Raw genomic sequence first — 27151 nt, forward strand, 5'->3', positions numbered from 1 at the left:
GAGATATTGCAGGCAGTAGAGTATGGATAATCAAGTGTGATTTGTTGCATACAGCAGTTCTTGATAAATGTTCTGTGAAACCTGCTTAGTCCCACTGACATATTTAGAAAACTGGGGCCCCAAAACTGTTTAGATTTAATTAATTGTTTTTAAATGTTCTCTTGTGTCTTTCCAAATAGGAAAAGAAGTATACCAAAAAATACATCCCAGTTGTACCACAAGCACAGTTTCTCTTTAAAAAGTTTCTCATGGGACTAAAATTGAATTGTGATAGATATCGATATATATCTATATATCTCCTTGTATTTGGGACTGTGGCATTCTCTCAGATATCCTGTATGGGTAAAAATATTCTTATAAATGTGAACTAACAGTAGCATATCTTTTTTTTTTTTTTTTTTTTTTCTTCTTTCAAGGTGTTCTTTGCATCTGTACAGTCAGGAGGCAGCAGTCAAATATACTTTATGACTCTTGGTCAAAATGTACTATTCAACTGGTAAATCACATCAAAATGAAGGATGCTTTGAAATGCCCTGTAGGTAGCAGTGTAAAATGCTTGGAGGTAATATACACAAATTTGCACTTTTTACCTACAAAAATTTTGTCATTATTAACTTATCAAAATTTATATTCTTTCAGTTTGGAAAGAATTCCATTTTCCTGTCAAAGTATTGCAAACATGTTTAGTTTGTCTTCTAAAATATGTTGCAAACCAAGATTGTATTCGGAGTGTTCGGAGAGAACAACTTTAATGAAGAATGTAGCCAATATAAGAAGCTCCTGTACTCTGAAAAGTGTAGTTTCATTTTCACAGATGATGTACTGTTGTTATCGTGAACTGAAGTCTCTTTCTTTTTTGGACAGCAACCTCTGTAGGTGAGAAAAACACAAACAAGTTGGGTGACAAATCAGAATCTACTTTCTTTTGAATTGGGTTTTGGCTTGTTTTGCATGTTAAGCAAGCTGTTACTGTTTCACCAGGACTCACTTGTCCAAGTCTTATAATCAGTGAAAGAGCAACTGTTCATGCTGGCGCCTAATGCAGATTGGCACACTTGAGGGGTCGTATCCTGTGCGAGGTAGACAGGTGCACTTCACTGCAGAGTTCTGAAAACAACTACTTCTAGACATGTACCCCATCTGGTAGATTTTACAAAATGCGGGGGACAGGGCTGGATGCCGGAGCCCGTAGACACAGTTACTGTAGAATGTATTTGTAAAAATAGTTTTTAAATAGTAGTTTGTCAAAATCATATATGCATAAAGCATTACGGACCTGAACCTGTAACTTTCATTCAGACACGGGACCCACACTCATATGAGTTGATTTAAAGGCACTACCCATGTATATAAGGGCACAGGATCAGGCACCTTCTCTTCTTCCCTTCTTGCTCTTTTAGCATCAAGTCTTCGTTTCTTTGTGTGTAAATATAATCTTTCCACAATGGATGTTAAGATTAACAAATATATTCTTAGTATAGTTATGAAAATATCCAAAGAGTTAATCTATTATAAATAGAAAATATAAATAATTTCAGGTGCTTTCTATGCTAATTACATCTAAATAAAGCTGCATCCACTAGCGTTATTGGTGCCAGTGTTTCTGTGTAAACTCTGTTCTCAGGGGCTTGTAACTTGGCCATAAAACTATACAGATATAATATATATATATACTATATATAATCATATACTATGATTAAATTGTAGGGTTTAATGCAATCCTTATTTAGCTGATTTTTGGATGTGCTTTGAAAATGTAAAGCATCAAATGTAATACAAAAGAGTCATTCCAGACATGATACAGTATGGATGACGCTGTAGGCAAAAGTGAAATCGCTAGCTACAGTGTTTGAAAATAGATGTTCTTTACTTGAAATATGTGATACTGAAAGGTGCAGGGAAAGTGTGTTGGAATATCTGGTTGTCTACCTCAAGGATGATGATTCAAAGTTGACTAAGAAGGGGAGAAATCAGGTTGTTAAAACTGGTAGCTGTTTTGTACAGTATGTCAGGTTAAGTTAAGTGTTAGCAGTCATGCTGTGACTGACAGGTGCTCAAATTGCAACCATCAGCTCCAGAACTGGTATGCTTGTGTATGTCAGCAGAGAATCAAACTAGGGGCTAATCACCCTTCCCCCCTTCCCTGTGTTGGCACCTCAACCGCCGCAGGCAGTTCAGAGATGCCTTCACTGTTGCTGTCTATGTTCTTTGGCTATGTGGAGGACTGCACTTTCCAAAGTTATTAACCTAGCACTTTTCACAAGCACTAGCTTATCTCAAAATGTATAGTGTTTTTTATGAAGTATTTTCATTTTAAATGTTTTAACTTACAGGAAAATAAGCCTAAGGCCATACTAAAAAATACATGCAGTTAAATACTCAAAAGTGGTTCTTAATGTATGCAAATAATCAGCTTGTGTGCAGACTTAAAATCTGAATGGTATACTGTGCTTGGGCAGAGCTGTGTGAAAACAGGAGGTCTCTGTCTATTTCTAGTAATGTTCCTACCTGTTGCCAATGCTAGGACTGGGGCAAATGAGAAAAACATGGCTTGGCTCCCTATGCTACTGAATGCTAGGCTTGTTTTGTTCAACTTTCATCAAAAAAAAAAACCAAAAAAAAACCAACCCAAACAAACCCAAACCCATAACAGAAACAGAGATGAAAGTTACAATTACAGGCAAAAAATAATTTGCGGGCAATCAGAAATACAACTTACTTGCTTTTGACTTAAAATTAAAAGTCTAAGAGACTGTGAAGAAAGAACAGCTTTCATTTTGTACCCAGTAGGTGTGCAAAACTTGCTTGCAAAACGGCTCGTGCTATAAGCCATCAGTGATCCAGGCTGCCCTATATTTTTTTAAAGTGTGCTTATCTCAGCAGCCTCTGCATTACATGGGATGCATGGGAATTTTTTCCCCTCTCCCATTTTGGTGTCAACAGGTAGGAGGCAGATTTTTCCTGATGCTAGGCACTAGTTAAAAAGAATTTAGCAGAGAACAGTGGGAATTTAGAACAACCCATATCAACAGATGAAAGAAGCAAATGGGATCAAACTTGTTTAATATTATTGTAACAGAAAAGCGTGACAGTAAGTTGACACACTGTGGAGATGTTTAGCTCCATACCAAGAGAGGAAAAAATGCAGCAAGTTCAAGAGAGGCAATATGCACTATTACATTGAGATTTTAATTTTTCATTCTGTTTCCTTCTATTAGCTCTCTTTTCTTTCCAGCTATGATTCAAGGCAGTGGGTTGGATTTTCATCTGTCACTTTGCATGTAAAACCATTAGAATTATTGGGGTTACATCCATGTGTAAATATGGAGAGAACGAGGCCCTTAGAGGTGAATGCTTTCAAAGGATTTAGAAATGGTATTGCAAATAGTGATAGCAACTGGATGCAAGAAGGAGAAGATGGTGGCATTTTCTCTTTATCAAGAGAAAATCAAAATGGTTGAAGATGAGCAAGAGCCTGGAGAAGTTGAGAAGAGTAACAGAAGAGAGTGGAAGTGACTGAAGAGGAGGGAAAAGTTGAAGAAAATAAATAGGAGTGGCCAAAGGGGAGGGAGTGGATGTCTGGAGTAGTGTATTGCTGTAGGAGGAATAATAAAAGGTTAAGAGATGTTAAGGAAAAGAAAGTAACCAAAGAAATGGAAAGGTATCTAGAGTGACGGGGTGGTCTGAACACTGAATGAGAGAGTGTTCCGAACAACTGTTCAGCTCAAAGCAAAAGTTCAAAGGCTGGAAGAAAAAAATTAATTCCAGAGACCCAAGTTTATCCTGACATAAATTTAACTATGCAAAATGTGTATCAGATTTGTAATTTCATTTTGTGAGGTGTTTCTCTAGCTGTACCTTTTCACTAACTTTTAAAACCAAGGAGTGAACTGCTTAACAATGTGTTTTTCTAGTGATGTCACTCTGATGTGAACAAATGCTATAGGGGCAGAAGGGCAGAATGTTAAGGATCCATGTCAGTGATCCTTTGGTACATGCAGTATCCCAATGGCAGGTGGTGCTCCTAATGTTACATTTGCCAAACAAGATTGCGTTAATACTGCAGCAAGGTAGTATTGTATGTGCCTGCTTTCATTTTAGGAATGGCGAACTCTATTCTGCAGCCTGAACCTTGACACGTGACTTTAAAACCTGGGAACAATGCAAGCTATGTACTGTACTTAATGTATTGTTCCCTAATGTTGAAATTGTACAACTGAAACAGTAATAAAAAATACTTTGAAAATCAAAACTAGTATCGTGCTTGTAAAAGTCTGTTATATTGGCATAAGCTGTTGTAAAAATAATAGAAAGCTTTGTTATTGTTTTCCAAATCGAGTCAGTATCTCTAGGGAAACATCTACATCTGCCTACAGAGACAATATGAATGTATTTCCTTGCAGTGGATAAAGATGTTGAGGTGATGGTGTGAGAGTTCAGCCTAGACAGAGTACTAATAAGGCTGACAGCCAGCGCTGTGCTGTGCGTGCTGCTCATGAGCTTCACAAGTGAAATTCCGTGCTTCCACCTTTCTTTTTACACAAACACCCAGTGGGATGAAGGCAGTGGAAATAGAGCAAAATGCAGTCGTTGACACTAGAAAAACTGGCTTTTATGCATGTGTATCAGCCTGAATGCCAGGTTAGCCCAATTAACTTTCTTCTCAGGTATGCTCATGCAGTCTTTGTTGCCACCTATAAAATTTATTGCTATATATAATGTGAGGTGTGATAGCACATTGTAGCTGTACCACTTAAGAATTAGGAAATATGCTGTTTATGCCAGTGTTGGGAGCTGGAAAGGGTGAGGGCATGAGGCAAAATTTCTCTTAATAATTATTTAAAATGAAGATTATCTTTCATCAATGTTGTATCATCTCTTTTAAGCTAGCAGAGCATGTTCTTTCCAGCATTTGATGTATGGAGTGGGATCTGTATTATAAGTTTAAAGATACCATGGTTGCTTGATTAGGTAGATAGATAGATAGCTTAGTTTTGCCAGTTCTTTCCACCAAAAGTTATTCCTAAGCTTCAGTAATACAGTACACCTGGATTATTCCACACCAGTTACTTCAAGTGAGTTTCACTCCCCAGCACAAGAGGAAATATATCAGGCTTGCAGTTCCAGTACAATTCTGTTGGACAGGAGGTTTTCTCTCCTTTTTATTTGCTTACCTCCTTTAACATCAGGAGTAATTGTAGTGAGTAGAAAAGAGCAAGAATTCTGGCTTCCTGCTTCACCTGTGATTCAGTTCTGCACCAGTGACTCTGCTATAAAAAAAACCTACAGTGATTCATATATGCATTATTAGTGGATTGGGAGATGTCATTAATGTTGTGGAAAAAACTTAGCAAGAAATAAAAAGTACTGTTTTGCAGAATGAGCATGAAAAATCTTGTACCCAGCCCCATATATACATGAAAAGAACTGCAGGTGAGGATCCAAGGGTTTTCTCTTTTGAGGTGATCCTTCGTTGTTTTCCGGCTGTAGATGTGTGGTACCTTGACGTAGTAACATGTACAGTGAGAAGCGCTGATCTTCTTAAGACCCTGTTTTTTCCCTTGCTTCTAATATTGTCAGATTTTTCAGAGCAGGCTACAGTTTCCATCTTCTGTATCAACTATTACCAGTTCATTTTTTTTACCGCTTAACTTTAGCGAAGATGGTTCTACACTTTCCAGGAAAAATGCTAGGGACAGTATTTGTCTTGTCCATGTTTGTTTTTACAGAAAGACAGAAACAAACTTCTCCCATCACAAAAAAAACCAGACAGATAAGCAAACTGGCAGGCTTTTCTATTAAAAAAAAAAGTTTCAGGAACCAGAATTTGAGAAATGGTCAGCAAGCTGGTCTTTGTACCTTTTTCCATTCCTGTGAAAAGAGAAGCTCCCTTGCCATCCCCATTAAGACTGCTCCATTTTTGGCCAAGTTAAAAATATAAAAATGTATGCTCACATGTGCTCAATATAACCTCTTACAAAAGCCTATCTCCCAGACTTGTGGCAGGCACGCTGCTCCAGCCTGAATGGCCGGCTCATAAAAAGTTTCCCTGCAGTTGCAGTTCTGGGCTCAGACCACATAGCCCAGCCAAAAAATAGCACTCAAGGTGGTGTGAGAAAGGAGACTGCCGTTGTTGAAATCTGAACCAGTGACACCTGATAGAAGTCTGCAGGCAAAGTAAAACCGGATAAAATGCCCAGAGATGAGAGCAAATAAAGGCAATTCCAAATCTAACCTGCAATTACTAGGTCTGGGGGTTGATCTACCCTGTCTAGACTAGTACTAAAACATTATTCGTATTTTTATCCGATACATCATATACTAAGCTTGATCCCTATGGCAGGTACTGTAAGGAATGTCAGAGGAAGCGTTGCATGGTCTAGTAACTAAAATCGTCTCCCGGACCCCTCGCTCATTGGCATTGACTGACATGCAGGCAGCACACCCATTTAATCAGTGGTGTGCCAGCAATCAAGAGTAGTCATCTCATCCTACCCTTAAATATAGGAATATTCTGTGGCAAATATTGACTAAACAAAAAGCAAACTGGGCCTAACTATGGCACTCATTTGTGTTACTAAGTAAAATTCAACTTATTTAAAATAAGTCTTTCTCTGATCATCCTTGTTCATGATCCTTTCCTGCTGCCCATCCTGAGTTGTTCAATTAAAATAGTATTAAGAAAACAGAAGGTTGCAAATTGCTAGAAACTGAACGCACTTGGAGACACAGGAGCATCCATCCATGTACTGATTCATCTGATACCGCTTCTGGCATACAAGCAAATCATGAAAGGTGCATACTGGACTCCAGAACAACTTTCTGATGTCAACAGGCAAGACCAGGCCTCAACTTGCCCTTTAAGGTAGCAGCCGGGATCGAGCTAATACATAATTTACGTAGTCATCCCCCTCCTCCACACACACACTTAATTCCAGCCCTACATACTTCTAAGTCTGCATTTTTTTTGTGCTGTATATTCTGTAAAGTGCTGCACAAAATGAGCATATCGGTGCCAGAAGGCAATAGGGAGGTGGCCACTAGATTTTATGCAACATAAGAAAGCAAACATTTATTTAGAATCTGCACGGTAGCCAAAAAAAAGCCAGGAAGGGGAGGCATGAATTAGCAGGCGCTAATAAGAAACATACAGAATTCCTCTCTCCCTGGCAGAAACTGCCCTACCTTAAGAACCCCCTCAAACGTAGTGTGACTGATGAAGTATTAGCCACGTTGCACCTAAAGGCATAGATAAAACAGTTTATATCTCACCATCACAAAACACACTTTTGCAAACGAAACAGTGCCAGTCCAAAGTGAAAGCATTTGGGGTTCTGTCTCATAATAGGAAAAACTAAAATATCTTTTTGAATTTACAACTATTTGCCAAACAGCAGAGCTAGGCAGGAACATACAACTACGCACACACACAGTGCAAGTTACATAGTATATCAAACAAACTGTAAATAGCTTTGTATTATCTATTGCTATTGGAGCTCAAATGAAATGGCATTTTAATTTTAGCTTTGTTTTACATTTAAGAGTAGTTTGTTTCATGGTACCAAATGGCTCTGGAATAAAATTGTTTCTCCAAAGACCATCTTACAAGTTCAGTTCCATGTTTAGACAGCTGTATTTAAGTTAAATGAAACATGAGCAAACCTGCAATCTATATAAAAGACTTCTATAGATTCTAAAACCTGTGCAATAAATCAAGGTTCCACATAAGAAAAGTGTAAGAGATCTTCCTGCTGGTAGCCCACCACTTTCTTAAACTGCTCTTCAAAGTGCATAGAGCTGATTAAAGGGCAAGAGGATGTCTGCTGGGTAATCACCTCAAATGTTATTTTAGCATTATTTAATCGCTTCCTGTTATTTTCTAGGTTGGTTTAACAAAAGCACCTAGGAGATAATGGCGAAATGTATGAGAAAGGCTTTGCCATTTTTGTCCTCAAAATACTTTCTGGCGAATAACTGTGTTATACAGTAAGCTTTATGATCTTGAACAATAGCTTTTTTTTTTCTCTCTAATCTACAGCATCCCCTTTTATTCTTTTGTGCCTTTCATTTCTCCAACATACGTTAAATGTCATGTTTAACAGAATGTAATAACGTCCTCCTACTCAGCATGGCCCATTCCTCGCTGGCATTGCTACAGAGGCTAACTGCTGTTTTTCTTAGGGTGTGTTTTTACATAAAAACTGAGATACCTGTCTGCTAATTATGTCTGAGAATTTGAGACTATGAATTGATTCACCAGAGGTCGACACTGGTACGGTTCAGCACACTTAGTTGTAGGTATGTGAAAAATCATATTGTCTTCGATGAGCTTCTTACATGCCCCGATGGAACAAGCTCAACATAACACACTGCGAGCTCTCAGTTTTCGTGATTCTGATAGCCATCTGCTGATGGCTCATCACCATTCATTACTGATTCTACAAGTGTTTCTGAGCTTCCAGTTTCTAATACAATCACATCCACCCCACTGGTCAGGTATAGTAGGGAAATCACATCTAGAGGAACTCGCAGATACAAGCAGTCATGAAAACATGCTGTTGACGTGCCGTCAGCAAAAGCGATCTACCCTGTTGCAGTTTTGAAATTGGTATGTTAGCTAGACCTCTGCTGGTGAGAAAGAAGGTAACAGGAGCAAGTTCCTAAGAGAGGGAATTATCTTGTATCTGAAACTGCAATGCATACAAATTTATCCAAAATTATGAAGTAGTAACTCTACTATTGGTCCATATCAATCCATTATCACTCCACAAAAGCTACAGCTTCATAGTTTTCACGACTGGAACCACAGTGACTTACAAGAATAAAAAATCCTGACCACAGATGTACATGTAGCAATTACCTCTGCTACAAATAAAACACCTTTCTTCTGCAAGTTGTATCATGAGCACAGACAAAAGTGGAGAGAAGCTGGAAACAGTTCACAGATCTCCTCATTATACCTACAGATTCATTTAATAGCCAAAAAAAGTCTACACCACAGCTCTCTGGGTAAGCCTTGTATGTGATGTGAAATCACATCCTGTGCAACCTCAGTAAAAAGGTGTTTGGGTCATGTTCATTTTTTTAAATCGTAAATACCATTTTATCGGTCCACACAACAGATCGTGTGTTTACTGGGGAAAAAAAGATACCACACTGAAGTTTTACTCAATACCTTGGCTTCAACATAAGCATCAAGAATGACTGATTTTTTTTTTTTTATTATTTTCTCACCAAGGAGTGCACTGTTACATAATTCCATAAACTCATACCATTTCTAGGGCAGTCTAAAGGCCAGAAAAGGCTTGGGTTTTATACTCCCTTGTCTGGTTTTTCACTCTGTTTTAAATGGTTCAAGCAACAGGTTTTCCAGTTTCCCTAAGGCAAAAGCAGTAGACTAAGAATACAATCATACTCAAGCTGTGAGCTCAGAGAACTGCTTCTGGCCCTGCACATGAAGCAGCTCTGCCTAAGCTGCAGCCCCACTTTGGTCTTGTGGATTTCCGAAGGCTATCATCTGGACCAGTGACACTGTAAGTACTGGAAACTGCTTCTCTTCTTCCTCTTCCTGCCCCTTTATCTTTACTCCTTTCTCCTCACTCTGTCCCACTGCTTTATAGTCTCATGTTTCCTCTGATAGAAAAAATACATACATTAGCAAGTGCTAATAAACTATTAAGCACAAAGTTCCTAATCCCCAGAAGTTTTATTAATATCATAATTAATTATGATAATGGTATCATAAAGAAGAATAGGATGATCAAGATAGCAGCAGTGGGATGAGAATCAGTAATAAAATAAAGTAAGGTCACACGCTTAGGGACCACTAGTAAGAATTTCACCTAATAAGTGGAAACTCAGCGACTGCTGTTGGAAACAACAAAGGAGAAAGACCCGGGAGACTTTTTCAGTGGCAGGATGATTATGATTACCAGCGCACCGCAACGATCAAAAAAGGTAAATACAGTTTTAGGAGCTGGCGCGAGACACTTCCATTGCAACGAGGCACGCATTCATCCCGAGGTAGAAGCAATAAGGAGTCTTATGCATCCACTTAAAACGGAATCGGGAACAGGTGCAGCAAAAAGTCCCTAACGGGACACAGGGAATGAAGAGCCCGTTTGTTAGGCAGGAGGCCGGCAGGCCCGGCTGCCCTGCCGTGTCCTGCCCTGCCCTGCTCTACCGACGACGACCCGGGGGGGCACCCTGCCACCGCGCCTCAGGGAGAAGACGAGGGCGGGCGGCAGGTCAGCACCGGGGCGGACGTACAAAGGGCCCTTCCGTGCCGCTTGCTAACGACCGAGCAGCGCCGGCCTACCGGGGGAACGAGCCCTGGGGTACCGGGGGAGGATGTTTGTGTGTGTGCGTGTAGGGCGTGGTGCCGCCCAACCCCTCAGAAGCCCCTTCTCTTCGCCGCTACCCGGCTATTTATTACCGGCGGCTGCTCCTCCCACCGCTTCCGCGGGCCTCCGCTTCCTCCTTTGCACCCCCGCCCCAGCCGAGCCCGCTCTCTTCTCTCCTCTCCTCTTCTCTTCTCTCCCCGCCGCCACCGCCGCCTTCCTGTCACTGTCTTCCCGCCGCCGCCGCCCGCCACCGCCGCCGCGCGCAACGGTCCGCCGGCTCCACCCCTCCCTCTCCGCGACCGTTGGGAGCTTTGAACGGGACGCGGCGCGCGCGCGCCAGCCCCGCCCCGTCCCCGCGCGCGCCATGGCGGCGCCCTGTCCCAGGCCGTGACAGCGGGAGGCCGAGGCCGCCGTCTCCCCCGCCGCCCTCCCCCTCCCCAGCAGCGGCCCGGGTCCCGGCTTTCACCCTCGGCGGCGCGGCGCGGCGGGGCGCGGGGGGAGGGGCCGTGAGGAAGCTGTCATGCAGGACCCTACCCCGGAACGCGGCGGTAGCCCCCGCCCCGCCGAGGAGAGGCAGGGGGCGGCGGCGGCGGCGGCGACGACGACGACGACGAGCGGCGAGGCCTCCTGGCTCCAGAGGGTCTTTGAGGAAGTGCGGGGCTCCTCCCAGCTGAGCGTGGCCCCCGCGGAGCCGCCCCCCGTCACGGTGGTGGCGGTGGAGCGGTACCTGGCCGGGTCGTCGTCGCTGTCGTCGCCGCCGCCGCCGCCCCCCGCCCCGCAGTACTGGTACGACGTGACCCTGGCGGACGGCGCGTGCCAGGAGCGGTGCTACCTGGCGCCGCGCCTCAACGGCCTGGTGCAGCGCGCGCACCTGCGCCCCGGCGCGCGCCTGCGCCTCACCCGCTGCTCCTACCTGTACGACGAGAAACGCCTCAACTACGGGTTCCTCTGCCTGGAGGAGCTGGAGCGGGTGGGGGGAGCCGGGCCGCCCGTCCCCCCTCCCCGCCACCGCCCGCCGCCCCTCCGCGGGGAGAAGAAGCACTACCTGCCGCTGTGGAACAACGAGGATCCCTACGGAGACATGTGGGTGGCGGACAAGCCCCAGGCGCCGGTGGACGTCGACGGTAAGCGGGGAGGAGGAGGAGGCTTGAGAGGAAGGGGATGGGAGGGGGGGGGAAACCGGCCCGGAGGCAGCCGGGCGCCCTGGGGAGGCCTGCGCCGGTGAAGGCGCCCGCAAAGATGAGGGGGTGCGGGGGCTGGCGTCGCTTGTGCGGCTGGGCACGGCTCCCCGCACAGAAGCGACCCTCCGGTCGCGTTGGGCGCCGACACGGGTGCGCCGCGTGTATCGCGGTTGACGCGTTCGTGTTGCTTCGGGAGGGTTTTTTTTAAACTTTACGAAGCGCTGGCTGAAAATAGGTGGCTGTGGTGCTTGCGCCCAGCCTTCCGAGACGCCAAAAACATCCGCTCCGGTAGCAGTCTCTTGGCTAGTCTGTGGGACTGGGTGCTCGCGCCGAGCAGCTGCCACCCAAAGCGCGGTCGGCGTCGAGGAGCGGCTCGGGCCAGTCCGCGAAGGCTGAGCGGGAGGGAGGTGCGAGCGGGACTCCCGCACAAGCGTGATGCCCTTGCAGGCTGACGCTTATGTCTTTCCTAGTAGCTCTTCTGCTCCTCTGACAACACTTCTGCGTCATTTTAAATGCGTCATCGCTGTCCCTTTCAATTAAAAAAAAAAAAGAAACCAAAACAAAACTATGCTGTGTGCAGATAGCTCAGAACAGGATTTCACGGTGAGTAGGTATCAGCAAATGAGCCTTTTTAGATGTTAGAAACGTTAAGGAGATACGTGCGATATGCTGGTCTGTGCATTTTATTCCCGCAAACTTAAATGTTCAATCGTGAACGCTCTTTTTTTCATCTTTTTTTCTTTTTTTTTTTCCTTTAACCTTAGTCTCCAAGCTGACTTCTCTTGGTCAGCTGGAAATGACGTGGAGAAGCAGAGTTCACTTCCATCCACTTCTTGTGAGAGTCCTGCACAAATCTAGACTAAGGTACTACGGGAAACCAGAGAAAAAACTGGATATGCCTTATCAGGTAAAGAGGGATAAATACATAGGTTAACGCTTGAACAAATAGCCGTAGGATATTTGGAAATCGTTATTCCCATGTAAGCACTTAAAGTTAAGATTGATGTTGTAGCTACTTTATATTAAAAATGCCACCTTTACAATAATGATGAGCCCTTTAGAGTAGAAAATGGTGAATTTAGTGATCATATGTACAAACTTTGGTGGATGTGTTTCAGTTACTATAGTTCAGTTGAGCTTTTTGTGAAGAAAAAAAAATTGGGAGTTTTTTAGTAGTTTAACAGCCTAAATGTTTCTGGTCTCTATCCTTTGGAAGTTGGAGTTAGTCTGTCTTGTCCAAAAAAAAAAGGCAAATAAATTCTAACAATTTGTATCCCCTAATTCTCTCACCTGGTGACTTCCAGATGGATTGTTTTACTGTAAATTCTTAATGATTTTCCTAATATGTTTTACTCGTGATGGTTCTGTGTAGAGCGTCTTGGAAATGGAGACAGGAGGTGTGGTGGGTTGGTCCCAGCCAGCAACTAAGCACTTGTCAGCTGGTTGTTTGCTCTCCCCTGCCCCCTCCAGGGGAACGGGGGAGAGAATTGGAAAAGCAAAAGCAAGGAAAAACCCATGGGTTGCGATAAAGACAGTTTAATACGGTGAAGGGCAAAAGGAAAGGCTGGGGCCAGGCAGTGGGGTTGGGGGGCGGAAGGCAAACAAGTGATGCAAAGGCAATTACTCACCACCTCTCACCAGCAGACCAATGCCCAGCCAGTCTCTGAACAAGGGGTACTTTGGGAAGACTAGGAGCCCATTTTATATCTGAGCATGATGTTACATGCCATGGAATATCCCCTAGGTCAATTCAGGTCAGCTATCTCCGCTGCGTCCCCTCCCAGCCTCTTGCCCATCCCTAGCTTACTCACTGGGGTGGCAGAGTGAGAAACAGAGAAAGACCTTGACACCATGCAAGCACTATTCAGCAACAGCTAAACATTGGCATGTTATCAATGCTGTTTTAGTCACAGATCTAAACCACGGCACTGTGCAGTCTGGTACAAAGAAAATAAACTCCATCCCAGCCAGACCCCATACAGGAGAGAAACACTTTGTAAAGAGCTCCAATAACTCATATGAATTCTTCCATGGGGGGAGAGAGAGGTATGAAGTGTCTTAATGAAGGGCTGTGGTGGTCTCTTATTCCAGGTTTCCATTCCCTTTGCACATGAAGATAAATCTGGGTCTTTGTATTGGAGCTGCTTCTCAGCAGACAATCTAGACGATACTCCTGACTTTCATGGCAACTTCTCAGTCACATTTCCTGGCATTAGGTGTAGAAACAATACCCATAACTGATTTAGCTCAAGAAGTTAGGAGACAGATTTTACATGCTTTTTGCTTTATGCATTCCTTCTTTAGATAGTGTTGTGTGTTGAATTATTGTTATTAGATAAAAACCAATGGGATAACAAAAGATTCTATGATGTAATGGTTTACTTTCAAGGATGCACAGTTCATGCTAATTAGGAGTATTAGAATGAACTAACAACTGTTGATTTGTATAATGTCTGTATTGAACTTGGAATAAGGAAAAGAGGATTTTAGAAGCAGCAAGGGGGGAAAAACACATAAGGTGTTAGATATGTTCAAGAATGGTGATATATTAAAGAGAGTGAATGGTAGTATGAACAAAAGCAGATGATGTTTGAGGCTGACAGATGAATGGATAAAATGAAGCATTTTGATAGAGCTGAGATTTTTTTTCAGTGGATTGCTACTTTTTAAGACCATTATAAGAGTGTTTAAAAATCTTTTTCACTGCTCAGTGATATGCTTAGTTATGGATTCAATGTTTGCCCAGTTTAAAAAAAAAAAAAATCCAGTAGAAATCTTTGTCGTCAGAAAAACTTCGATGAAAAGATAGTGGTTTGCAATGCAGACGGTTTTCTGCATTTTTTTTTTTTTTGCTTAAAAATTAGACTTGTATCATCTTTTGATCAAGAATGTTTAGCAAATGGTCCTGTAACTTCTCAGCTTTCCAAATATGTTTTTTCTTCATGGATATTTTGAAATGTTATTCTAAATACAGCATTCTCTGATAAAGAAGAATCTTTTCAGTATTGTTTCTTGTGCATGGTATTTCCTCAACCTCCTCCAAAAACCATGGAGTGGAACTGGGGTCACCTACCATTACTGAGCACTGGAAAAATAAGAGTTTGGGATGGGATAGTTGTGGAAGAATTCTTTTGTGGAAATCAGGGATTTCTTCAACTATAGTATTCAATACAAGTTTTGGAACATCCTCTGTATCCATTTGTAATCATCAGAGAAATTGTTCGTGAGTCAAGTAGCTGATGCATTATCCAAAATAAATACATACTAGAATGATGGTAAATAAAAGATGAATGTATTTTGTCTCTTTCTTCAGGCTTACTTTGAAGTTGCTGATGGTTCAGGCATGATGTCAATGGTTTTGTGGAATTCATTATGTCCTGAATGGTATAACAGTGTGAAGGTTGGCACGGTACTGCTCCTTGAACAGTATGCTATCAAAACCAGTTACCCATTTAAAACACTGCCAACCCCAGGGGATTCACAGATGAAGAGATTTGCTACAATTGGTTAAGTATTGCAGAAACCTGTTTTGATTCAATGAAATACAGCTGTAAAAAGGTAGCTCTTCATAGAAATAAAATAGAAGGTGAACCATTGCTGAGACTAATTGATAGGGTATATATCCTTAAATATTAACTCTGAAAGGTGTCTTAGCATCCAAGTTCTTATTGTTCCCTGTTTATATTTGGATCATGTCTACAAAGTTTGCCACAATTAGTTAAAACCTTCATTTAAAAGATAAATAAATAAAAATCTAATCCTGTTTTCAAGTATTTGGGTCATAAAGACAGGCTTCTGGTACTGTATTTTAATCTGATTCTACTTCCTGTTTAATAATACAGATATCATTTGTGCACTGCTCACACCTTCTTCCAGGTCATTGAAGCACATTGTCACCTGATCTGACTTTAGATTTTAGTGCATGTGGTCAAGGCCCAGAGTATCTGCAAAGGTCCACTGAATAAAAAGTTACATTGATGACTGCTGGCTGTGCTGAAACAGCAGCACCATGGGAGTGCACAGATGAAGAATATTCCTTGGCTATGGGAAAGTATTTTCTTACTTGCAGTTGTTTAGTGTGACAGATATTCAAAGGAGCTACGCTACAGAAATACAAGTGCTGCAATATAACAATAATAGCCTTTTCAAACTGGATTTGGTCAACGTTTTTTTTTTCTCTCCTACTTCACTGAACACGAGTTCTTTCCCCTTTTGTGCTTTTATACTCAGAATAAAATGACAGCCAACATTCAGAAAATTCAAATAACTTCCCTGAAACAAGCAAATATGTGTGTTAGTGAAGGATGTTAATAATATATTATTAACAATGACAGTTTCCTATTGCGGTTGCTACAGTGCGCAAAAAAAAAAAATATTTTCACTGCTAGAAGCGGTGTATTCTCTGCCTAATGTATCTTTGCCTTAAAACCAGATCTTAATGTCTGAAGTGTTTGTGATGAGTTGGCAGGAGAGAGACATATTTAGCCAGGAATAGAAGTTTGTGAGGGAAGCTGACGATTACAAGCCAGCCTTGAAAACAATTACAATTGCCACAAAACCTTTCTGTGGGAAAAGGACAGAATAAAATACACCTTCTGTGGTGACTTTCGCTATGGGCAAATATTGCTTCATTTTAATGGCTTCATTCACACTACACCAGTGATTTCTGCAAGCATTATTGGGGTGGAAATGTTAACAAAGAGATCAAAATTGAAAAATAGGCCAATGGGCTGTAAATGGTAATAGGTGTGTAATGGAAGAATTACAAGTCAGTCTATAGTAAAGTGCCATGGTATATTTTCAGACCACGGATAAACTGTAGAAATTACTGATCTTCGGTTCATATCAACGTATGTACAGTATGTTATTTCTTTTCTCAGCAGAAAGCTCAGATTTTTGTCTTAATATAAACTTACAAAGCACATAATACCATGCATTGATGGATCTTATGCCCATATATCCTGTAAGAAGAGAGTCTAACGAGAACAGAATATCCAGAAAAATTTCTAGAGCAGTTACAGAATGGAGTTTATGCAACTCCTGGTGCATGGGGGTTTTTTTGTTCAGATGAAGTGAAATTTAATGCCTCACTAATTACTCTGTTAATATAAATATCTCTGTGTGTGCCCAATATGGGGCAACGTTTCAGGGTTTTTTAAGCATGCACAGCAAGTGCTCCAAAAGTTCTTCACCTAGCTTGTTAAATCAGTCAATTACACTGAACTGCTTAAGTAACAATTACTTTTTTCATCATCTATTTCCAATTTGTAATTCCATCAGATCCCAACTTTCCAGTGTTTCCTTACAACCGTTCACCCGTAAATGTTGTAAAATGTATCTGGAGGGTTAACAAGGTCACAAGGGAAAGGGCTTTCCACATTAAGAGTTCTTGCAGGACAATATGCTTCTAGCATATTCCTAGATTCCTGAGAAATGAGTTCTGCATTGCTTGCTTCTGTTTGCAGTTGCAGCATTGTATGACATGCTGAGAGGTGCTGTTTCAGGACCTAAAAACTTTGAGGCTTAAATAGTTAGTACCAACACCTTGAATTCCACTGCTAGGCAATGCGTGCATTTCACAGATTGCTGAATTTATGTGGTACTGATGAAAACTGCTGTTTCTAATAGCCTGGACTGACCTTAGCTTCTGAATCGTCCCAGGGTATAGTTCTGAGTTGAGTATGAGACTTTCATCTAATCTCAAAATGACGAAACAATTGATAAATAGTTTTGATGCATGGGGAAGTTTTGTTTTCAGGAATTTTCTCTGAGATACTGTCCTAAAATACCATATGCAAAACCACGATTGTCCTCCAAATAAATTTCTATAAAGCAGCAGCCAAAAGAAAATTCTTAAGTAAAGCGTCCAGTTTCAAGTATAACACCTTCCTAATGTTGCACCACTAGGGTGAGGGGCCAGATGTAATTATGTAAACAGTTATATACATCATTTATACCTATTTAATTACTTTTCTGGTTGCATTATTTGAATAATCGCTTACCCAAACCCAAGTATCTTGTAGAAACTTCATCAGAATCTGTCTTTTTCATACCAGCAAGATTTGTCTCGTTATGAGAGACACAATAGAGTACCATCTTGTGTATTCTAGATGCTGAAGCCATTCCTCCTGTATTTTGTATCTGGTTGCAGAACCCCTCGCTTCCCCCAGTGCTCCACCATTTTTGTTGTTCAGCATCTAAACAGTCTGCTCAATAAATTAGATTTTTCAGGTGCTATAGAATAGACATGAGAAGACCTTTTGTTTTCCTCCATGGCCATGGCATATTTCTATCATATTAATAACTACCTGAACTGGTATCAGATGTGGAAGTTCTCATCTGCTAGTTCTGTCTTCTGTTTTACTTCGTTGTCTGCAAGTCAATTTTAGATCTTAGTGACACTTGAGAATGAAGCTAGCATAAAAAGTACTTTGTATCTAACCAATATTGTAGTATTAGTTGCTGTTGCTGGTTTTTAAAATATCTGGCTGGATTGGACTAATTGACTCATATAGGGAATTGGAAAGCTTAACATTTCTCAGATTATAAAATTGCATTGTTGAATGCTCTGCCTGAATTCCTTACTTTATTTTGATGAAAACAAAGTCAGAGGAATTGATTAATAATTTCACAAGCAGTGAGACAAAGTTGGAATATTTCATTTAAGAAACTTTATGCTGGGTTTTTTGTGGTTTTTTTTAAGTTTGGGTTTTTTTAAATTTGTATTCATGCCTTAAATGTTACTGACTATTTTTTTTCTTTGTCAGAAATCAGCCTTAATGTTCGAGACCCTCCTACTAAAATAAGTATTATTCCAGAAGAAATGGTTAAGCCAGAGTGGGGATTACCTGAAGTTAAATATCGGTTTATCACAAGGTAAAATAGAATTTTGTTGGTTGTCAAGCTGGAACTTAAATTTCACTACATTACACTGAACGTTAATTGGAAATGTTTTTTGAGAAGTTTCTGAGAAAGCTTTATGTTCTGTTATTAACCAATACTCATGTTTTTGCTTTGTTTTGGTTTTAGGTCAGAACTCGATGACTTACCAAACAATCATTCCTGTGATGTTATTGGTCTTGTGACATTTGTAGGAAGGGCTGAACGAGCAAGAAAGAGAGGTTTTTCTATAAATATGACATTCAGAATTTATCAAACAATTTTTAACTTTCTGAATAAATGCTTATACATTTTTCTTAATATTTGTTTATATAGAACATGGTGAAGATTTCTGGCTCTATCGTTGGGCACATGCCATTGATGGGACCTCAGACCAACCATTCATACTGGAATTATTTGCAACTTCTCAGCCAGATGTGTTTGAGCATATTCACCCAAGTATTCATCTCTCTATAATACTTATTAATAATGACTTACAGTGTTGTTCTAGTTGGTTGCTAATTTCAAATTCTGAGTATAATTGCCACAGAATAAAAAATTGCCATGGTTTATCTTCTCAGACAGAAAACAGCTGATCAGAAATTAAAATTTAAAAATAAAAAAAAAATAGTTGTAAGTATTTGAAACCCTTATATTGCCATCTGCCAGTTAGTCTAAACAAAACAGATGGACAGCTGCGCCTGCGGCTCATCTGATCTCATTCTTTTCAAACAGAAACTTAAGCGAAGCACCTGGGGCAACATGTCTTGCATCAGAGGCAAATAGAGAAGGCAGCTGGTCAAATCTATTACTCCTTTTGTCCTGTAAATAAGTATTATTTTTTTTATAGACAGGAATAATTTAAGAGGATTGGAGGAAGGGAGAGGTGAAAGCAGAAAAGCTGTGTTAGTTATTGCATGTGAGCTAAGAATGATAAATTTGAAACTGGGAAATCCTTAGTTAAGGTTTTTAAAAGAGCTTTAAATATTTCTTCTTGCCTTCTTTCTCTTCTCCTCCAAGCACTCACCCTTCCATTAACTCTGGTTGGTGTCATGTGCATTTTTTACATCATATGATGCGGGACCAGCTGCACAACCCTGTTAAGATTATGGCTGCATTCATCTTGAGTGTTCTGGGGAAATGGCAAAGAATGACATTCAGTGTTTAACTGAGATATTAACAAAAGAGTGAGTTTGTACTCATTTAGAAGTTTTGCAGTGGCATGTCATGATTTCTTGTGCTTTCCATGATTTTATGCTTTTTATCCTTAAGAAGCACAGCTATCTAATATCCACATTTTTACTATTTGTTTCATTGATATCTTACCTGATGAAGTATCTCATGTTTTAGTCCTAATATGTATGCTGAAATTTCCCTGCACAGTTATTAAATTGAAAATTTAATTGCATCTCCATATTGTAATTTATAACAGAGGCTCAATACATGCTGAAGCATTTGTAGGGTCAAGAACTAAAATGTCTTGTTTAGAGCACTTAAGAAAATTAATCCAGTGTGTGTCAGTCTTGACATTCTAAAATCAGTGAAATACCAGGAAAAAAACTGAAGGTTTTTTTTTCTCCAGTGACATATTTGGTGTGTACACAGATGAGAGTGGTACGGGACCTCACTGAGAATCCTTCCAGCACAATTTACCTTACGACTTCAAATGAAAGTCAAATATTCATTACAGGTAACTTAAACTAGTTTTAGTTTTATGTAGTTCTCATCTTATTTCTTTGGAAAGGGTATTTTTGTTTTACAACAACATGATCAGTGCATAATATTAGTTTGCCTGTCAGAAATGATTTTGAGTTAATAATGAAATACCACTGAAAAAGAAAAAGGCCAATTGCATTCTTGTGAGGCATTAATGGGTGTTTCTTATGAAAAGTACCTAAGCATTATTAGGTGAAGTCATATGTTTACTAATTCTTTGAGACTGTTTTAATCCTTTGATAGTGTAGCAATGTAGATTGCCACTTCTTTAAAAACATTAAAAAATCACTTGAAGCTTTTCTGGCTTACAGATTTCCTTGTTAGGAAAAAAAAAAAAAAAGGTATAGTTGTCCTAAATTTATCTTAGGTAATATTTTTCACCAAATATTTGAAGAGCTATGTTTCATCTTTCCCAATGTTCCGGGCCTTACACAGACCACATGGTCTGGGAAGGGATGTGATGCTGAGCTGCATTGAAGGAGCATTCCTTCTAGATAGTCTTGTTTGAATACTCCCATCTGCAGTTACAATACTCTTTATGGTCCTGTGATACTGTACGCTAGATGCCACCAGTCAGCATGTCACAGGCAGGACCAGGCATAGCTGTTTGTAGTATATTTGCTCTTGAATCAGGAGGCAGATTATAGCAGTGTTGCGGGCGAGGGATGTACTGGCCTAATTGCAAGGGAGTATAAGATTCAATAGGTGTATCTTTCCTTTGTTTGTTTATCCAGCTTATTTCTTAAGTGTTACTAACGTATCAGTCACCCAGTCTGAATCTTTCTGCTGACAAGTAGGAATAGAGAAAAATAGGTTCCCAAAAAGTACCTGAACGTAGTTGGTTCTAGACACATGATCTTTCCTGACAAGCTGGGTAGGGTGTTTTGTGCTTAATTGGACTAGCAAAGCAAGCTAGTCTTTTTGTTAATGTTCTAATGATTTAATTTATTCCTAAATGAAGGGTTTGAGAGGTTGTTTTTTTCCTTTGCTTTCCTTCAGTATATTTTGTGCTTAATTTTCTAATTAAATACTTAAGCTTTAGTTCATTTTATGTCTGTTTGGGTCCTAAATGAGAACTACAGCTGGAGATTGCAAACCATTGGGTAAGGTCTGTTTCAGGTCACAGGTTAGACATAGACCTGGTCAGATTACAATTTGTTTGATAAAACTGGTATTTAGTCCATATCTTGGTTTTAAACCAGCCAACAATGAATATGTACCTTGCCAATTACCTGTCAGTAACAATCTTTGCTGAACCCTATGATGATGATTTGTCTGCTCTTTCCTGCTAATAAAACAATTTCTGATCATTTTGTTGTTTTGTATGCTCCTGTGAGAAAATATTCTAGTAGCATTTTTGCTAGTTGTTTTATTTCTTTCTATTGCTTAACATTTGTCTAACTTTCAGTGTCAAATGCAAGCATTAGTCAAGGAATTCAAGATACTCATAAAACACTGTTGACTAGTGGAAAGGTGTCTTTTGTATTCTCTAGTCCAGTTTTAGTTAATTCGTTTTTTCTACGTAGCGTTCAGGATAGTTTTGAGATGAGAACAGGTGACAGTAATGTGCTTTGGTTTTGATACCTGATTATTTTTGTTTTAAAAGGGTGGCACAAGGGCCAGCCATACACCAAGGATACCAAAGTGAAAAACTTCATTCAGTGGACTAAAACACAAAGTGAAGCAGATCAAATGAAGAAAACTGTCATTGGTGGCTATTATCCTTTTCCACGACCTCCAAATAACTTTTTGAAATATTGTAAAAACAATAAAGGTATCATACCCTCAAATAACTTTAAGATGTGTAGCCTTTTTCAGTTCAGTCTTACTCCAAGCATTTAAAGCATCAATTAAAAAGCAACACAGTTACTATTAGTGATTGCACAAATTTGTAATGTCATTTAAGAAAAACTCCCTTTCGTGACTAAATGTATCATAGGCTAAGTCCTCATCTTACAGAAAGTATCACGGCACCATTAGCTGCAAGAGAACTGTAGCAGCTTACGTAAGTTACAGATCTGCTCAGAAGTTTTACTCTGAATATTTTGCTAAATCAGAATTAAAGACAGTTATACTGAAGAATACAGTGAATTAGAAATTTCACCTGAAACAGAAATTGTGATATCTGATAATGCATCCTAAAAGATGCTTGTGAGTTAAAAAGGTTTATTGTTTATATTTTTTTCCATGTGGTGTGAACAACAGAAAGATTTAAAATTATTCAAAAATATAATTATTAAATTGATTTAATATTTAGTAACAAATTATCGTTTCTTTTGAGTCTTGCATTCAGACATTTTGATGCTGTATTTCTTTAAAACTTGTTTATGGAAATTTCTTTTTTGCAGTTGAATCGGTTTTGAAAGCCATAGGTGAAACGGGGAAAGAGATTGAAGACTTGCACTACAGAGAACACAAGCGCATTGCTGTTCAGGGAATAATTAGTGCCATAAGATACGTAAGCTGTAGCAATGCAGCTGAAGAAGCCTCAGGAGTGGAACTTGTTCAGGTACAGTGTTTGAGAATTAATGCTATAGCACTTAAGCAACTATGATCATAATTACAATGGAGAATTTTGCATTTCAGTGCAGAGCCTAGTTACGTTGTCTCTTGATTAACTTCATTTGCTATTTTGGGAGCAAAATTTTTCAAAGTCATAATTTAGAACTTTTTAAAAAGCAATGCTTCAGTGCTTTTCTGAAAGTGTTATGGCAGTCCTCCATAAAACTACATAACTGTTTAGAAGTTACTTGTTTGACTGACTGGATGACCCTAAAGTAAATTACAATGTGAGAGAGGCAACTACTGCAACATGCTCACTGTCACTTTCTAGACAGAATTTATCTTATTAATATTTTTAGAAGATAATTTCTGCTGGATATAACGTGACTTTCAGAAGGTAGGGTAAATTGTTCTATTCCTTTAAAAGTTACTTTGAAGCTTGCAGGTTTTTGAGTTGGAAGCAATAGCTTTAAGTGCTTTGAAACTCTTAATTAACTGTTGTTGCAGAAAGATACTTCTCAGTCTCTTGAAAGTTCTGCTATGTCCAAAGACGACTGTGGTCACAAGGGAAAAAACACCAACCTTCAAAATAAAGAAGTTAAGTCTTTTCTGGGGCAACATTGCACTCCTGGGGAACAACATCAACACCAATCTCTACTGCCAAAAAAGAGTTCAGTCAAGAGAAAGATACCATGCAGATTAAATACAGATGCAGAACAGTAAGCTCTCTTCATAAATATGTAGTGGATCTTCTAAAAAGTGTTTATAGAAATTAGTTCAGAGCCCAGGCCATAGAAAATATATAAGAAAACTTTAAAAGCATATATAGTTTAATCTTTAAACTATAGTTAGGTACTTTCCCTAGCATCAGGTGATGACAATTACATTGTTCAGGCCAAAGAAGAATCTATTAAAGCAGGTGTCTGGTTTGCAATGCTCTCTTCTGATTAATATTTATGCTACTTTGTTGTTAATCTCACAGTTTTGAAATAGAAGTAGTTAATACTTGAACCATATATAGTCTAGTGGCATAGCAGTGGAACAAGCAACAGTCACAGTGGTGTGAGGAAATAAGATTTCTTCACTGACGATGCAGAATCAGGATCTGGTATACCTGTTCCTTAATTTCAAACATACCATTTTTTTCTTTCTGGTTAATGGAATGTACTGCCTGTAGCTGTGACTTGCTGTCAGAAAGGCAAGTACATGGTGGTCATGTGCTAACCTGAAGGCTCGAAATAATTTGTAGTACTATGGTTCTGCTTGTGATGGGATTTCGTGAAATTGTTTTGCATGTAGTCAGACACAGACAAAGGATATCAGTCCAATATAAGGAAGTGGAGTAAAACAAAGTAATATGATACAACCATATTAGATTCAAGAGTAAAATATCTGCTTGTATAAGATTGCCCTTTGTTGCAATGTTTGTGCAAAATCTAGTGTACCCATACTTAGTATTAAAAGCCTGGTGTATACATTGACAGATTTAATGTTGCAAAAATCTAGCCAGTTACATCTTTTTTTTGGAGTGGATTTCTCATGCTGTAAAGGGTATATTTTTCTTCTCAACTTTTCACATCCAAAAGTCATAATGTGGGAAGAGGGTGGGTATTCAGAATATTTTGAGGGAAAATAAGATGAAATATAATTAGGATTGAATAAAAACTTAAGACTAAGAGAATCGTGGTGAATAGAAGTTCTGTCTTGGCAGTGTTACAGCAAACTTGTTAGTGGATTTCTGTTCCATAAGAAAAATTCCAACATTTGAGTGTCTTAGGTTAGTTCTGCCTGAAAGAAAAAAATGCATGTTCTTTGCTTTGTGTATTTCCATTTAAATAAATACTGTAAAATAATGGTGAATTTCCTGCTTTAAGGGGAAGTGCATCTGTTATTCCTGTATCATCTTACCCCTATTTCACACGGTCTGCAAGAAGAAAATTTGGGTAAGTCACATGAAGTTAATTATGTTAAATAATTGCAATGATGAAACAAAGATATTTGAAGTGAAGCTTTTACAGGTCAGGAGTCTGTATGGAAATGAAATGAAAGAACAGATGAGGGTAGAGTTTAATATTTTCTATTCACTTCCTCTGCACTGATTCTAGTTCAAATATATTGGATTATTTTATTCTGAAACAATTTTGAGTGTGTATTAAACATTTTTATATTGCTACTAGTGCTACTTATGGAATATATAGTAACGGGTTCATTGTGGTAAGCAGAGTAATATATGTAGTCTTTGTTTCAGAGAGATTACAGTTTAAGTAGGAAAGTCAAAGGTAGGAGGGAGGGATGCTTAATTAGCAAGCAGAGTGAACAGGGTAATAGCATTAATGGATTTACTAGCAGTGGTTAAGCTATACATCATCCTTGATGCTACAGAGGTGTAAGTATAGTTGTCCCTGAGAAGCCACTTGGCTCCTTCCACTACCCAACACTCAGTCTTTCTTGAACTCATTTTGGATCCAGAGAAGGACTTTTTTAAAAAATCCAGATAGGAATTTCAAATCCAGAGCCCTGACGAGTCTGGAACCTAATGAAATAACTACAAACAGGAAGTTATTAAGAAAACTGATTGAGTGTTGTTATTTGCTAGTCTGGGATAAAAAGCTACTTTCCTTCTTGCATTTTGTTTAAGGGCCGTAAATTCTTGTCATTTGTTCCAAACACAGCTCGGGTAACTCGAGTAGTTGAACTCTTTGGTGTCAGTAACTTCGGATGTTTGGGTTTTTTGGCAGTGGTGATTTGGGCTTGTGTCATGAGTACGTATACCCCTCAGTTGCCGCCTTAGTTTACTTTTAGCACCTCTTCCCTCCCCCCTAAAACAAAGAATCATGGTGCCAGTGATATAGCAACAATAGTAATGATGGAGTTGACCGTAAGTTGTTGACCATTCTGCTGGGATTACTGCCCTACAAGCATGCCTATTTTTTGAAAAACATTTCTTGGAAGCTAATTTGCAAAAGCTTTTTCTGTGGGATAAACAAGGCTCTTTTGAGCCACGTCTGTTGTTTCCTCTGGTCCTCTTGGTAGATACTGCATTTTCTAGGGGAAATGGTTGCCTGGCTCTGCAGCCTGTTCATTAAATGTGTGACACCTGCCTTTAAGGTCACATCTGTGCAGGTGGTGCAGGAGCTTGCATGGTCTTGTGGCACAAATCCATAGGAAAACCAGGAGGTTTTTTGGAATGTGAGGAATCCTGTTTTCTTCTGCTTGCTGAGAAATGTTCCATTTTTTTCTTGGGGGTGGAGGGTGGGAAGAATGTTTTCTCCCCATTTCTTAAAAGTGAAGCAAAAAGTTAAGGCATGTTTACTTTGTTCTCTGCTTTTCTCAATCTGCTACTCTCCTCGCTACCTGTGTGTCCACTCTATGCCATTAGTGCTAGAACCCCAACTAAAGGAGGAGAAAATCTGTGTTGGATTATGGAAAGCTGTTTCACTCTATATAATTAAAAGGTAACTTGTGTATTTCTGTGATTAACTATGAAGTTGTGCTGAATTCTCCAAACTGCAAAAGAAAAATAGAAAGTTAGCCTGACATTCCTTAAAATTGCATTGGTTTCTGTTCTGTTGCTTAGAAGTAGCAGAATGTCAGCTCTCACTGAAATATTTTAATACATTGATGAAATAACAACAGTAGCAATATGTTTTGAAGTACATATTCTAGCTTAGATTATTTTGCGTCAAGTATTTTGTGCAGTTTTTCAGCATGTGGTTGCATTTTTTAAGTTTTTTTTGTTTTAAACAGTAAAAGCTTATTTTAAGGCTCTTTATTGACAGCCTCAGTTCCTACATTTCTGAGGTAACTTATTTATCTGATTATTTCAGAAAAAACAAGGTAAGAGGAAACTGGTTAATTTAGTATTATTGTTGATATTTATATCCTTGCTAGTAGAGACATTCAACATAAATGTACTTTTAAGCATTTAATATACCCCAAAGTAGTTTAATTGATAGTTTATTATGAATGGGGAAAGATCAGGAATTTCAGAAAGGCTTGTTTATATGTGGAAGTGAAAAAAAAAAGTAGTTTTCTTAGCATTTTAATCTTTGTAAGTTTAGCACTGCAGTTACCATGGAGCTGCTGGTGCACCATATGCTCACATTCTACACTGCTTAAAAGTAACTTGCTTCTATCCTTGGAGTTTCACTTCTAAATGTTTATGTAACTTAGACCCTTTTCTCCTTTTTCTCTCTCCTCTGATGAGAGCGAAGGGATGAGGATTCTATCATATGGGGAAATTCAGCTTGAGGTTTGCATGACTGAAAGTTTCCCAGAATTTTGATGTTTCCTTCAGACCCCTTTTTCACATAAATCAGAATTTTTCAGGGAGAAATTGGTAAATATCAACAATCAATTTGTATAGACTTGTAAAATTATTGTAGAAGGCTGTTTGGTTTCTTTGTTACTTGCATGGTAGATGCGTATACCATAATGCTGTCATGACAGTTGAGTTAAGTTGATTTCAAACCAGTCTATAAAATAAGGCTTTTACCAGTTATATCAGTGAGTGGGGGGGGTTGTTTTGTT

The 27151-nt window shown here is 39.5% G+C and overlaps 2 protein-coding genes across 5 annotated transcripts in view; both read left to right on the forward strand.

The window, feature by feature from the left end:
• The window catches only part of NRK (Nik related kinase), a 117902-nt gene extending 113647 nt beyond the window's left edge, over nucleotides 1–4255 (forward strand). For all 4 annotated transcript variants that reach the window (XM_052813433.1, XM_052813430.1, XM_052813431.1 and 1 more), the window contains one exon: nucleotides 417–4255. In XM_052813433.1, the coding sequence (XP_052669393.1) occupies nucleotides 417–500 (84 nt within the window). In that variant the 3' untranslated portion in view covers nucleotides 501–4255. The remainder of the gene's footprint in view (nucleotides 1–416) is intronic.
• Nucleotides 4256–10691: 6436 nt separating this feature from the next.
• RADX (RPA1 related single stranded DNA binding protein, X-linked) overlaps nucleotides 10692–27151 on the forward strand; it is a 29151-nt gene continuing 12691 nt past the window's right edge. Inside the window, exons 1-11 of the mRNA XM_052813437.1 lie at nucleotides 10692–11467; nucleotides 12289–12431; nucleotides 14838–15030; nucleotides 18292–18400; nucleotides 18554–18645; nucleotides 18740–18862; nucleotides 19986–20093; nucleotides 21726–21893; nucleotides 22468–22628; nucleotides 23129–23340; nucleotides 24496–24564. Coding sequence (XP_052669397.1) covers nucleotides 10864–11467; nucleotides 12289–12431; nucleotides 14838–15030; nucleotides 18292–18400; nucleotides 18554–18645; nucleotides 18740–18862; nucleotides 19986–20093; nucleotides 21726–21893; nucleotides 22468–22628; nucleotides 23129–23340; nucleotides 24496–24564 — 1982 coding nt within the window. The 5' untranslated portion in view covers nucleotides 10692–10863. The remainder of the gene's footprint in view (nucleotides 11468–12288; nucleotides 12432–14837; nucleotides 15031–18291; nucleotides 18401–18553; nucleotides 18646–18739; nucleotides 18863–19985; nucleotides 20094–21725; nucleotides 21894–22467; nucleotides 22629–23128; nucleotides 23341–24495; nucleotides 24565–27151) is intronic.

The sequence above is a fragment of the Harpia harpyja genome, chromosome 18 (assembly GCF_026419915.1).
Source record: "Harpia harpyja isolate bHarHar1 chromosome 18, bHarHar1 primary haplotype, whole genome shotgun sequence".
NCBI classification, from domain to species: Eukaryota; Metazoa; Chordata; class Aves; order Accipitriformes; family Accipitridae; genus Harpia; species Harpia harpyja.